The sequence below is a fragment of the Equus caballus genome, chromosome 16, assembly GCF_041296265.1.
Source record: "Equus caballus isolate H_3958 breed thoroughbred chromosome 16, TB-T2T, whole genome shotgun sequence".
Lineage (NCBI taxonomy): Eukaryota > Metazoa > Chordata > Mammalia > Perissodactyla > Equidae > Equus > Equus caballus.
Window position 1 is genome coordinate 72,402,336 of NC_091699.1, and position 15,265 is coordinate 72,417,600.

The window sequence follows — 15,265 nt, forward strand, 5'->3', positions numbered from 1 at the left end:
TTATGTGAATTTGTAGGGAGGAAAATGGGTTAATGATGTCGTAATTAATTTCTTTATATTGTTTTCGAGCATAAAGTGTTCCATTTTGAAAGTTTAAAAATGGTGTTAACAGAGAAATAGCGTTCTCTGAGAACTGAAAATTTCTTATGTGTATTTAACAGAATTTCATCTTTTAGATAAATCAAAATGCAGAGTCGTCACTGGAATTATTCATTGCATTTCCCAGATTTAAAAAAAACTTGTTAGTTATTCATCAGAATTTTTAAAAAGTGAAGCAATCTCCATATTATTCCTTTGCTACATCCCATGCAAAGAGAGCTCCCATAAATAGCCTAATTTGCAGTTGATGATAAGCTTCTCCCAGAGAAAAAATAATAGTTTGTGTTTGTGCCAGATGCTTTTCCAGCATTAAGTGCCATAAAAATTCCCTGAAGTGTGTTCAACAGATAAGGCAAAGTGCCAAAGAATGGCAGAGAATTAAGTTGAACCCTATTCACATACAAAATCCATTGAGACACCATATGCATATTTCCATTTTAAAATCAAAATGTGAAATTAATTCAACATGCATTTAATAGGCACCTATTTAGAGATCTATACTAGATCCTAGGAACAGAATGATGAGTAACATCAGGTCTTTCTCTCTCTCTGGAGAAGAAACAGACATTTGACCTTTCTTATGGGAATGACATAAGTGCTATATTGCAGGCATACCCAAGACTACATGGAGGAGGTGGCACGTGATGAATAAACATCTGCCAGACAAATAAGGGTGCTCTAGGCAGAGGGAACTAGTCATACAAAGGCTGGAAAATCATTTCTTCTTGTGGTATTTTCCTTAAGAGAGTAAAAGGGAGAGCTATCTCTCCTTTACACTGCAAGGCGTTATTCTTGCTAGAGAGCAGATACCGTGACTGTGACTGGGTTGGCGGAGGCAGAGCTGGGGACAGGAAGTTGCCTGAAGGAGGAAGTTGGGGGTTACCTAGAGGAAGCATGCACATCATGCCACGAAATGAAGACTTTTTCTCTGCTATTGATACCAACACCTATGAGAGCTTGACCCTCAGATGTTAGATTCAACATTTCTAATTCCCCCCACACTTTTAAATGGTACATGACAATCATACACTGAGCCAAGTGTTAAGCTATGGGCATTATGAAGGGATTGTACGCTGGTTGAGTAGTTAGACAAAGTGATTTTTCTGATTCCTCTCAGTTCCATACAAAACATTTTTGTGATTCTATCACTAGAGTTAAAACTCTTTGAGGTCTGTGGCTTACAAAAAGCTCCCCAAAATATTGAGCAAACTTAGCCAGAGCCAAGTGTTCCCTTTGGCTCAATTAGACCACGAGTACCAGCTTCCAGAGCCCACTGTTAGCCAATGTTCCCCAGTCAGGGTCCCACCGGTAGAGGTCAATGGGACAGCTGTTCAGGTTTCAAATATATAAAAACAGTGGTTTCACAACAGGAACCAAGCAAAACCTCTGAAATTAGCTACTCTCACCCGAATAAGTACTGTCTACTTTATCATTCACCTTAAGTACTTGAAAACGTTAAATACTTAATGTTTAAAAATTGTGGAGTTTGTAAATGAGTTGAGAAGCTTGGAAAAAATAAGTGAGTCCATGTAGATTATTTTTTCACAACCACGTAAGTACTTAGTGACGAGGTATTTTCTTTGCTTGTGAAATAAAAGTTAGAGTTATTCAATGTAGCTGAGAAATTGTGACATGCCTCTCTTCCTTTTCTTTATGTTTATTTAGAATATTTTTCAGTGAGTAGTGGTAGTGTATAAAAATCATTCTACTCTTGTGCTATTATCTTTTTTGTCTTCTATTTTTCTATTCCCATGACTATTACTATTCACTTCTGTATTGAAGAGTGCAGAAGACAGGAACACATTGAAGGTAAAGCATCAATCATTCCGGCTCAGAGAGAACACTCTTAATTGAATCATGTTTTTCACTTTGGGACTCACTGCAAGTGAATTTTCCTTTTTATTCATAATGTAGTCATCTACTTACATTTTAACTACACAATCACAAGTTAAAATAAATTATTAAATATTCTTTATGAGACATGTAATTAAGAGAGAGAAATATCTATATCCCGTCATTTTCTCCATGGTGTGAGGGACTTTGAAAGGTACATGTATTCACAGCAATTAGGAAAATGTAAAACAATGAATTATTCTATCTTTCTTCTTCAAATATTTTGTTATGTGGAGTCACAGAGAAGGCACTCTTCTTGGCATACCAGAGTGGTTTTTATTTGCCTGCTTGCTAGAAGTTTCCCTCAGTAAAAGAGCTCTAAGTGCATGATGATGTAACCTAGATATGACTAACACTAACTCAGTGTAATGCAAATAAAACAGAGTTAGATGCTTGTTATAGTGAAGTTTTAGGAGTTGTGACACAAGGCTTGGTTTTTGCTTACTTTTTCATGGAGTTAGGGATTCCCCCAGCCCCTGCAAAATGGATCATGGCAAAGCATTCAATACAGAGGTAAAAATAATGAGGTCAGAGGCTTATGCTGCAACAGTAATTAGCTTGGAGAGAAAAGGTAAAAACTGGAAAAAGAAAATCACAAGGACTTGGAAAGCATTTATGTGGGCTTTAGAATTGTATGGAGATTTCCAAGATTGATTAGCTATTTTGCATTCATCCCTCTTGGACAGAAGTTCCCCAATTACATATGTATGTGAGTTATTTTTTACTTCTTCTTCTTACTTGTTTTTAAGGAAAGAAACTTTTGATGATTTTTCTTAGGTGATACACATTGCTCATATTCAGACATGTATGTGTTCGATCTTCAAATGACTATACATTAATCTTAAAAAACCAAGACTTTGGCTAGTTATACAAGAAGGGGCCATCTTTGGAGAAAATGCACAAATATTTAAGGTGAGTGGTTCTGAAGTAGTATGCATCAGAATCACCTGGAGAGTTTGTAAATCATGGATTGCTAAGCCCCATCTCCATAGTTTCTGACTCAGTAGCTCTGGGATGGAGGTTGGGAATTTGCATGTTTAACAAGCTGCCTGGCTGGTGCTGCTGCTATTGGTCTGGGGCGCACACTTTGAGCGATAAGGTTTTTATATGAATGTTCAATGAAGCTGAGAGTTGATAATAAAAGAATTAAGATAGAATAAAAACTTGGAAATCTTCTATTGGTGTATACAAAAGTGATATTCAAAATACTTAAGTCACTGAACAATTAAAATACATACTGATCTTAACCTATATGGGCTGAGCCCGTGCACACTGCCTCAGTATTAGACCTGAGTGAGTGTATGCAACATAAAAACAGCTGCACGTAGATAAATCAAAATTTTAAACTTTTCCTGGAACAATTTTTTAATAGTTCTCAAAATATAGATTTAACGTGAGGATTTTAGAGTTTAGGATACTAAATCATGTTCTGTCATTTTATTTTTTCTTTGTCTCCAAAACAACAATCTAAGCTAAGATTTTAAAACTCAGATAATTTTTTTAAAAAAAAGAATTCCTTTGGCTTAAGTGTCATCTCTCCCCTCCCTAAAGAGGAGGGCAACTTCTTTAATAACCACTCTTCCTTTTTTTGATGTTACATTTTAATATGATAATGTTAATTTTATTTTAATAAAATTTAATATGTGGTAAAATTACATGATATCATAATCTAAAAAGACCACCTGATTGCTTTTAAAATCACACATGTTCATGAAAATTAATTGGTTATGGTAACCAGATGTGTATGCTTACAATAAACTTCCTCGTTTCTAAAAAGCATATTAATACACCTTATATAAGAGAGACGTAGAGTAAAAGTGTACAAGGCATTGGTGCTAATGGAATAAAATGATGCATGAATATTAAATTTCCTGTGAGTTTTACAGGATAATAGTGATTTATAAAGAAGCCTCTTACTTAGATAAGTAAAATAAATATGTGTGTGTGTTTCAAAAGGATGAAACTCCTCTCCTGCATATTAGCCATTTAACAATTTTATTTTATTTTTTGGGCGAGGAACATTCGCCCTGAGTTAACATCCGTTGCCAATCCTCCTCTTTTTTCACTTGAGGAAGATTAGCTCTGAGCTAACATCTGTGCCAATCTTCCTCTATTTTTTATATGTGGGAGGCCTCCACAGCATGGCTGATGAGTGGAGTAGGTCCACACCTGGGATCTGAACCTGTAAACCCAGGCTGTGGAAGCACGTTGAACTTAACCACTCAGCCATGGGGCTGGCCCCTTAACAATGTTTTTTATCTATTTTGGAGCTTCAGTTGCATCTAAACCAGAAGCCATTTTGAAATACTGAAGATAAAACTTGAAGGTTGAAAAGTCTGGCTACTGATGACTAGGATGTATCAATAACATTTAAAGTGGCATCATTCTACAGGAATGTGTGTGCATATCTTTAATGTCAGCACTTGCCTCTGGGATGACACTTGTTAGATTTCACGGTGTCAGGTGTTATTTCAAGGTTGGTGGTCGTGATTTTTATTACACAATACCCTAATATTCCACTTATTATTTCAAAGTAATTTGTCAAAGCCCAATTGTTCTGCTTGCTTCTATGTGAACTCTGATCATCTGATTCTGTTTTCGTTTTAAAATACAGAATTCTGAAAGGGGCCATCATGAAGTAGTACACTCACTTTACCCTGAAATCGTTCCTGTGAAAAATAACTATTTGCTTGTGTCTGTTGGTTCCCAGGCTTCTGGGAATGACTTGACTCAGAGACTGGCTAATAAATAGGAACAAACAGCCTTGGAGGGGATATGGGTGTTGTGCTACAGCCAGTGCTTCTGCCCAAAGGAAAAGCAGAAGAAGCCCAAAGAGACATCTCTGGCCAACTGCCGCTTCTTAAAAATCTCCCAGCAGGATTCTTTCTTAGGCCGCAGCCTTGTCTGCAGTCACAGAAAGATCAGATGTGGCTGAATGATCTATCTAGTCCAGTGAAGTGGCCTAAAGAGTTAAGGAGAGCTGGCTGGGTTTTCTTTACACAAGGAGCACACCTTTATACAACAGACTTGTATCAAGGTGGGCCGAGAGTTATGGGGTCAATACCATGGACTAGAAAAATCAGTGTTAGTATAACCCAAGAGCAGTCTAGTAAATTCTATGAACATTAAATAAAGGTCGATGACAAAGAAAATTTAAAATATCCAGAAGGGTTATCTGTCTACATTCAGTTTCCAACTTGTATGTCCACTTCTACCCCCAACACATATAATCTCACTGATCTCCTCTTGTGCTATCACCCCCACTATACTCCATCATTTCCCCTAAATTCTACGTATCTTGGTCTCTCCATAGCATTTTGGACTTTCATATCATTGATGTTTTCTTCAAATTTTGGGGAGGTTTAATTGCCTTTTTTTAATCAGATAATTTTTTGTGTGTATGAGGAAGATTGGCCCTGAGTTAACATCCATTGCCAATCTTCGTCTTTTTGCTTGAGGAAGATTGTTGCTGAGCTAGCATCTGTGCCAATCTTCCTCTATTTTATGTGCGAAGCCACCACAGCGTGGCTTGATGAGTGGTGCTGGGTCTGTGCCTGGGGTCTGAACCTGCAAACCTCGGGCTGCCGAAGCGGAGCACGTGAACTTCACCATTATGCCACCGGGCCGGCCCCATTAATCAGATAATTTTTAGTTAAGATTATTATCAAGGTGCTTTGGGACTGTTATTCAATGAACAAGTGAGTATGCATTTTTTATTGTTTTGCTTTTTAGTATATCAGATGTCTCAGTTGGGAGCCCACCAACTACTGGCCACTTTATCACCCCTTCTCCCCACAACTCCCTGAGCCATTTGACTTGTTGGAAGCGTTGGCCTAGCTGTACCTATGCAGAGAGTATTTTTAAGGTATAAATCCTCTACTAACTTGCAGAGTTTTTTGGAATAAGTTGCTTACTATCCAAAATAGTGACATTCACCTGGTTTTATGGAGTACTAAAACAAAGTTTTGTCTGAATTGAAATACTACTGAGATTTCCAATTTGCTAGGAACCCCAAAATGCATATTTTGGAGGGATAAGTGAAGAGATCACTTTTAATCCAAATCCTGTCTTTTAATATGTATTATATGTGAGCCATTCTCTTCCACGTCAGGGGTAGGAATGCTGACAGAGAGAATGGAGGACCTTTGCTTTCAGGGAAAGTATGTTGCCAACTGCCTAAAGAAGATGGCCAACGATATTGTGGATTTAATTGAATACAGCATCTTGCCCTCAAAAGATATAGCCAAAGGACTGATTTATTAAAAAGGAGAACTAGGCAGGAAAACAAAGGGACATGACTCTGTCCATCAAAGTAGCATTCTCTGTGTAGGATCAAACCAATCCAATGTGTCACTGGTTCTTCAATTAACTCTAGCAAGTCTTTACTTCATATTTTGGCTCATACTATGTCTTGATGTTATGTGTTGTTGGAAAACTTGTAACTGATGCATGAGTGTCCTCTCTGTTCAAACTGTTTCTATTATATAATTTCCTTGTCCAGTGTTCTTTCAATAAGGGTACCTAGTCTTTTGAGGATACTTGTCAGAATGATGCAAATGAAGGTGTGGATTATTTATTTATCCATTTATTTAAAAAAAATTATACTGTAACACCCTACCTCCCACAGCTGTGATGAAGAAGACAGTCATTATTATTTTTTTGGCAAACTGGAGAATGGAGTTTAAATAAGCCATGGGAAGTGATGGGGAGTCTAGCAGGCATAGTCCTCCACTGAGATTTCTTCTTTGTGCTGTAACATTTTTAAATGATTTGAGCTGGGAAACCTTCTGATTTAAGAATCTCCCGGCCCACTCCCACCCCATTCCAAGCCACAAAGGCTTTTTTTCCCAATAAATAAATATTAATAAATATAGATTTCTTTAAGATGATTTTCTATCTCAATGTGTATCTCCAGTAACCAAAAAAAAAACAGTGTTAAGAAAATATGAACTTGGGAAAATGTATATTACTGTTTAAAAATATCTCAGAAGGCACAAGCGAAAGAACCGCCTTGGCCCCGTTAGGTAGTCAAAACACACTGGAGCCTCCTGACAATGGAGCAGGGCATGAAAGACCCACATGTTGAAAGCATGCCACTGCCTTGAATTTCTCAGACTACTCTGCAGGAAGCAAGGAGAAAGAAAGAATCAGAAAATTGCCCAGTTTCCGTGCACTCCATTTGGACTTAGGCAGTGCTTTTGCTTTTGAACTCAAGCTTCCATCTCAGTCTCCAGGCTGCCCACTTCTCTTGTTACAGGTGAACTCTTCCTTGTAGACATCTGTCGGGTACTGTTTTAATAAGACATGCTGTAGAAAGAGAAAACACATTTCCCAAACCAAGAAGGTGAGAGCTCCTCTTTTCCAGGGCCCTTGTTAATCCTGGGGAGCCCACCATCTTCTGTGGCGGAACAAAGGCAATACAGGTGTACATTCTTATTTTTTTTTCCACTACACAAAGAAAATGTTGTTGATGTGTTAGTGTTCAGTTACATTTCTCATATGAGAAGCCTAATAGAATATTTACTCCTTCCATCCAGAGGTTTCAGAACTTGATTCCCATTGCTTTCCAGCATCATTCTCAATAGAACCCTACTGTTTGGCCATGGCCAGAATTAGGTTGAATGGTACCTATTATTGAAAGGGAGTCTGTATTTGCAGTAATACAGAGAATGCCAGTTTAGAAATGAGCCTGATTGCATGGTTCATTTTGTTCTCCTTTGTAGAGCCAGGCTGCGGCCCACTACAAAGGCACGAAACATGCCAAGAAGCTCAAAGCACTGGAAGCCATGAAAAATAAGCAGAAATCTGTAACTGCCAAGGACAGCGCAAAGACTGCCTTCACCTCCATCACTACCAATACCATCAATACCAGCTCTGACAAAACAGGTTAAGCGATGATCTTTGTTGTTGTTGTCGTCGTCATCATTGTTGTTTGGGGGTTCCTTCCCTCGTCTAACCCCATGTCTGTTTCCTTATGTTCCTGCCACATTGATTCATGCTTGATCCATCTTTCTGTGTAATGGTAATTGTTTTCCCTCATTTTTCCTATGCCCTTAAGAGATGAAGATAATCACTAGTTATATTGCAGATTTTGCATTTGAAACAGTCCTGTGGCTGTTTTAGAGGAACACAAGAGTCATAAAGGCATTTGCAGCCATGCCCCCAATAACCCTTTTGGAGAAGCCAACCTTTTCAGTGTGCATCCTTTGCATCTTGGATGCAGCACCTTAGACTTTAACTGCATGGCAGGTTTGATTTAACTGTGAGGACACAGCAAAGTATGCCAAATGAATCGAGAAGGCCCCAGTAAGAGCATTATTACTGACAGGCCCTAGTCTCATAAATCCCAAACGTTGCATTGTTTTAAGTAGTGGCTGTGTGATCCTGGGCTTGTTATGGCTGGGTAACCTTCCCACTGCATACACAGGTAAGTGTTATTGATACCGATTATTCTTTTTAACAGAGTCTTCATAGGGAAATAATGGCCTCTGAATGGCCTCTTGGGATAGCTCCTGCAAACAACCAGTTTATTCATGGTAGGGGAAGCCAGTGAAGTTTCCTTAAGCTGGCAGTTTTAAATATAAGACCCTGGTCCTCAAAATTTACAAGAAAGGAAGTCCCGTGTGATTCATGGAGGTACCTTTAAAAATCACTTTCAAGAACAGAGGTGCTGGTACATGTCACTTTTTTTCCAGTCCCTACAAATGGCAATGGTCAGGAAGCATTTATATTATCATCGATGGTAATGTCTTAACTAGAACAAAATCTTCTGGCCGTGACTAATGAAAATATAAAATTCTGCAAGAACAAGTAGAACAAAATAAAGCAACTTTACTGCACATGGTCGCATCCATTAGATCCTTATATGGCTCAAAGGATCTGGAGAAAGGCTTGCTCTCATGTCTATCTGTAAGGGATAAGGATGTTCTGTCGGAGTTCTCGTGACACATTTTATGTCCTTTACCTAGGTGTTATTGGTACATACATAATGCCCCTCCCTGAGAACGCTGTGTACTCTCCGAGGCTGAGTGCCTCTGTCATCTTTGTATCCTGGCACCTGGTCTGGCATGGTGGGTGCTGAGTTAAATTTCTGTTGGATGGCTGCATTTTCTCTCACTCCCTTGGTTCTCTGATGCATCCAATTTTGTGTCACAACATACTAAAGGAACAAAACAGTGCCTGTGATGTTCACTTCTTTCATATCCAGAGCAAGAGCTGAGTTATGCTATCTTATTAATTTAGTTGTAAAACCTTAAAGGGAAAGCATTAATCTTTTCTCTATTAATTGAAAACTTGCTGCCTTATTTGGGGGACTGTAAGGGAATGAGCAGTAATGAAATAGGTGAGAGTAATTTATGCTCCCAGATATTGGGGCACAAATTGGGATCCCTAAAGCCATATTTGCCATAAAGAAATATATTTTGTTTGCAAAAAGATAGTAGGTAGGAAGAACAAAGAAATAAGTCTGGTGTAAAGAGTTTGACGTAAATTTTTTGCTTGTCCCCAAACTTTTCTTCTACTACATATTTTCATCAATAGCGACTATTTGGGTTACCTTGACTCCTCTTTAAAAATGCAAAAAAAATCCCTGTTACATTGAGAATGCATGCCATTTAAAAATATATATGTGCATGGTGGGTAGAGCTGGTAACCTGGGTTAGAAAAGGCTGCCAAGTGTGTTGTCTCTGTGGCATATGTGAGTTCTGAATACATACCTCCATCCCTCAACTTAGAGACTAGAAGGGAGACTGTGGCAGTCATCACGGCTCTGTCCTTTTAGATGTTGAATGGAAACAAGTTTTGGATGGGCTGTGGGAGAGAAACTACATGAAATAAACAGATTCCCGGTAGAGATACCAGAACTTACCTAATGGTTGGAATGGTGAAATGTCCTTTCAACCTGGAGCTAGAGAAAATTCCAGAAGGACAGAAGGGATAGTAAAGTCTATAAAGTTAGTACAAATATCTTAAAGCCAAAGGAAGGAATTGATGAGCATCAGGAAGGACGTTGCTTTCCTAATCCACGGGTGCCTACCCCCAGAAGAAAACGAGTCATATAGGTTGGAAGTCTAAGGACTCCAGCATACTCGCCAGATGTTTTAAATAAAATTCTATCCTTAAACTAGGATTTCCACAAAACTACCTAAGAGAAGTAGCCCAAGAAAGCTCCTATCATTTCATAGACTCTTATCCTATTTCTATTGCAATATAAATCAGAGGAACCTATGCTGACAACTTGGAGTTTTCTCAAAACTGTTACTTGCCCGTTTTATTATTGCCTTCCTCCTCATACTGATGGGGAAGGAGGACAACCCTGACAACAAGATAGGTCTCGGAACTGGTTTCCTAGAATAGTTCAGCACTTGGAGGCAGAAGGCGATAAGGCTCTAGAATCACAGATCGTGTATTTTTTAGTAATAAAACATTGTAACCTTTCTGCTCAGTGCACAAGGTTGTTCTGTGATTTGTGGACTTCTCCATACATAAAAGATATAGATGCATTAAATCACATTTTACTAATTCTCCTGTCATTCTTAATAAAAATAATCCAACTGTATTTATATAAAAATGAATTGCTCTTAAAAATGCTAAGTATACAGTGATTTGGTAGGTGAAAGCCTTAAGGGAGCCTTGGGCAACAATAGTGAAAAAGGCAAGAAGTGGTGGGGATTTGTATTAGAAAATTAATTTACAGGTTTTTCTCAGATTCTCTAAAATACAAGAAATAGAATACTCATAAAATAACGAATTTTCATTGCAAATCAACCTGATAAAAAGAGAATCCTCTTACATTCCTAAATCATTTGTTATGGATTTTAATTGCTGCCTCGGGCTAAGAAATATGTCTAAATGACCTACAGGGTAAGCTCTAACTAACTTGATGATCTCAGAATTCTTTGTCATTACTTATGTCAGTCTGCATGCTGGAGTGGTGAGCAATAGATAATATCAGTGATCAACCACCAACTGCTCCCAGAAAGCCCACTTCCTCTATCACTAAGCAAGAAGACACTCTCTAACGTCAAAACATAATTTTAGTTCTTTGATCTAATGAAGAGTGGTAGGTTGGTGAATTTATGCTGAGAAAAATTTACAGACAAAAGTAATATTTTAAAAAAATATATCGAATGCTCAAAATTGTTGAGGGTGGTTGCTATTTATTAAGATTATTTCATAAAGTAAGCATTTCCAAAGATAACCAGAATAACTTTGTCTGATCTGGCAAGTTTTTTTCTTTTTTCTTTTGCTGAGTAATATTAGCTCTGGGCTAACATTGGTGTCAGTCTTCCTCTGTTTTTTATTTTGGTTGCCGCCACAGAATGGATGACAAGTGGTGTAGGTCCACACCTGGGATCTGAAGCTGCGAACCTGGGCCGCTGAAGTGGAGCACACCAAACTTAACCACTATGCCACAGGGCCGGCCCTAAGGATTTTTTGGGGGGTTTTTTTGTGAGGAAGACTGGCCCTGAGCTAACAACTATTGCCAACCTTCCTCTTTTTGCTTGAGGAAGATTGTTGCTGAGCTAACATCTGTGCCAATTTTCCTCTACTTTATGTGGGATGCCGCCACAGCATGGCTTGACGAGTGGTGCCAGATCTGTGCCCAGGATCCGAACCTGTGAATCCCAGGCTGCTGAAGCAGAGTGCACGAACTTAAACACTACGTCATTTGGCTGGCCCCCCCAAGTTTTCTTTTTAATGCAAGTTTTTTATACAGAAAAGAGTAATGACAAAAATTAAGAAATTATGCTCAAAGTAATTTGACAAATGTAACTCACTTGGCATTTTTTTCCTATGAAATACCAATGCAGAATTGTTGGAATAAGTCTCATGCTAGGTCATCCTCTGATCTTTCTTTACTTTCCCTTTTTGGGCAATCTTATTCATTCCCATGGCCTTTCAGGTTGGGCCAGATTATACTGCAGTAATAAACAATTTGCAACTCCTAGTGGCCTTTATAACAACTAATTATTTCTCACTCACACTACAAATCAGCTGTCGGCTTTTTTCCATGTTAATTTAACTCCAGGGCCAGGTTAATGAAGCAGTCACTAGCTGGGCATTACCAATTCTGTGGAAGATGGAATGTGAAGGTTGTGAATCAATCAGAAGCTTTTAAAACTTTTTAATGGAAGTGACAGATAACACTCTTTTCACTTTCATTGGCAAGTCACATGGTCAAGCCTGATTGTAACGGACAGGGAAGAATAATGTCCTCTGGAGAGGGGAAGCAGGTATTTGTTGCAGTAAAATACAACATTCCATCACGGCTTCAACTATCACTTGTGCTCAGATGTCTCAGCATTCCACATCTCTAGCTTGTTCTCTAAAATCTAACCTGATTTTCCATGGTCCCTCACTTCAATGGCTTGTCCCAACTTTCTCTCCATCCTGCCCTTTCTAGTTTTATTTTTGGTTCTGCAGTTCACAGTCTTGAAACCTAATTGTCTTTGCCTCTTCTTGCTCTCTCCATCTGCACGTCTAGTCAGTTGTTGGAATCCACTTGGCTCACATTCCCAGAATACAAGTTTAACTCCTGCACACATGGTTACTACCCATGTCCTGGCCTTAGGCCTGTGTCTGGCCCATACAGTTGCACTAGCCTCCATGAAAATCCGACTGCCTACATTCTTGCCCCTTGACAACCATATCCTTCATTCGACTATCCATTTATACTCCACAGTGCGTAGATCACAGCACTTACCCATTCAGACACCTGCAAAGTACCTTTATGCTGAATCTCTTGGGTGTCCCTGGTTTGACCACAACCTACCTTTCCAAACTTCTCTTCTATTGGTCACCTGCAATATTCTCCACTGGAGGCACATCTTGTTTTTCCATCTTTGTTTCTTATAATGTTCTTCTAAATTTCTCTCTTCAAACTATGTTCTTTTTCTCTTCTTCCTTCTACCTATGAAGTCCCATAAGAATACATACCTTTCTAACTACCCTATCATATTCTTGTTAAAATATAATTTTTATCTATATTTACCTTTTCCTATTACGAAACGACATGCTCATTGAGAGAACATACTTGATTAATCTTTTTATTTACTTTTTTCTTTACAGAATACTTTTTATATCAAAGATAAGTATTTTTAAAATGGCGCAACCAGTTTTGTGTTTTTGTTCTTGAATTAAAGCCTAACAAAGCTTTAGACTTTTGTATTTTGCATAGATACTTCCATGAAGAGCAATGGTTCTCATTAATCCAGGGAATTCTGAGATATTGCTCATCAAATTTCAGAATCACAAGTTTTCATAAAGGTCATCAAGTCTAACCCCTAAACTTTGTTTGTTTTGAGATTCTCTAGTAGCACAAAGAACATGTGACATTTCTAATGACCCTTCAGTGACTATCAATCAGGAGTTAGTCTATTAAGTATATAGGTTTACCTTAGTCATCTAATTGGGAAGATCTGAGAACATTCTTTCTTGGTTCTATTACGTAATTCTCTTTATCAACTCTTGTTGAATTGCAAATATATTCATTAGATAAAGCTACTATGTTACCATTCAAATTTGCACTTTTCACTTTTATGATTCAGTCTTCTTTGTATCCATTTTCCCTCTCCTTTTCTTTGTTTTAAATTTAAAATTATAATCCAGGGATGTTGTACTCACCTCACTTAAAGGTGTCAAGAGTGCAGTGCTTTTGAATCTATTGTTGAGAAGCTCTATGAATGCAAAGGAGCATTTATTTGCTCTGGATTAATAATTGACTCTAGGTGTTTATTAGAATTCACATTATTTGTTCAGGGAGTTAGCTTGATTAAGAGACTTTTCTAATGATGGAGATATCTGATGTAAAATGATGGCCAATGACTGCAAACAAATACATCAGGAAACAAAGCCTGTTTGGGAAAGTCAGTCAACTGTAAGGTCACAAAGTCTGGTTCTTTCCTGAGTGTTACCCTCTGGAGCCAGCTATGTACATCAGTCCCAGTGCCAGGGGAACCTAGGCACATGTGTTTTTTCTCTTTCCATTTAGGTAGAAGCTAAATCATACAAATGGTGAACTGGAAATAAAGGTGGTAGATGACTAGTTTGCAAGGAAAAGCCAATCCCAATGTCATTTAGAAAACAGACACAGTTTTCAGCAGAAGACAAGTGGGAATTTGCTTTGTCTATGTTTTCATAAGGACGATGGGGAAAGTTTGCTTTTCTTGATACAGGCTTCCAACAAAAGTCCCAAATGTTGAAAAATATTACAAAATATAAGCTGAGCTTGAAGTCAGAAAGCCACGTATTTTCGATACTGCATTATGCATTTGTATATATGATATAGTATGGCATATATTATATATAGATATTATACACACATCTATTTATATGCAAGATTCTGTCTTTGATACCTATCCCTGAAATATCCCACCACACCAGGTCTTCATAATCAGCATTGTACATTCTCTTTAAGCAGAGAAACAAATGTTTTTGTGGCTGATAAATCCATAGCTCTGTTGAAGTTTAAGAGACAATGTAAAGTCATTTGAAAAGGGATGCATTTTTATCAGCACTTATAAGATCTGGTACCAATGCCCCTCTTGGTAGTGGAAATTGTGCTATTCCTGGGGTCATTCCTTTCTGACCTATTCTCCCAAACAGTGCCTCCCTGGGACAATTACTGCTGGGATAAAGGACCACCTTGCAAGCATCTTGGCGCAGGAGTTGAAGCACCATTATGAGACCGTTTATGCCTAAAGTGCCTTTTCTTTTCTTAGCACTGTCTCATGACATGCTTCAGATTGGTCAAAGAAAGAGATTGTATCAAGTGTTCCCTTCTCAAGATGTGTGATGAATGCCAGCAGAGTGTGCTGGTAGCAGGTCTCTAGAGAGATTGAAAAAGAGAAGGGAAACTCAGAAGGGGCAGAAAAAACCCACCTAACACTTACTTGAATATTGTGGTTCCAAGATCTTTGTGTATGAATCAGTGATGACAAATTGTATATTAGGGATGACACGGAAATATCAAAAAATATTCTCTCTCGTTCTTATTTTGCATGAGGAGATCAAAATGAATGGTATTTTGCTGGTTCTGTTAGGCTGATAAAAGTTTTGACCTAGATACATTACATAAAACTGCTCCTTGAATCACAGAAGGATTACCCAATGAAATCTTCATCTGGACAAGAACATGTCTTCCTCAACATAATGAATGAGTGAAGCAGTAAGGACCTCAACTTTCTAAACGACCTGCCATCCAATTTTGCTAGGGTGCCGGTGTATGGTGTGCAAGATAAAGGGGAAATCAAAAGTAAATTGACAATCTAGT

At 38.2% G+C, this 15,265-nt stretch overlaps 1 protein-coding gene across 3 annotated transcripts in view; it reads left to right on the plus strand.

Annotated features, from left to right (window-relative positions):
* Window positions 1–15,265, plus strand: part of ZNF385D (zinc finger protein 385D) — an 804,272-nt gene that overhangs the window by 716,359 nt on the left and 72,648 nt on the right. For all 3 annotated transcript variants that reach the window (XM_023621244.2, XM_001494960.6, XM_023621277.2), the window contains one exon: window positions 7,716–7,878. In XM_023621244.2, the coding sequence (XP_023477012.1) occupies window positions 7,716–7,878 (163 nt within the window). The remainder of the gene's footprint in view (window positions 1–7,715; window positions 7,879–15,265) is intronic.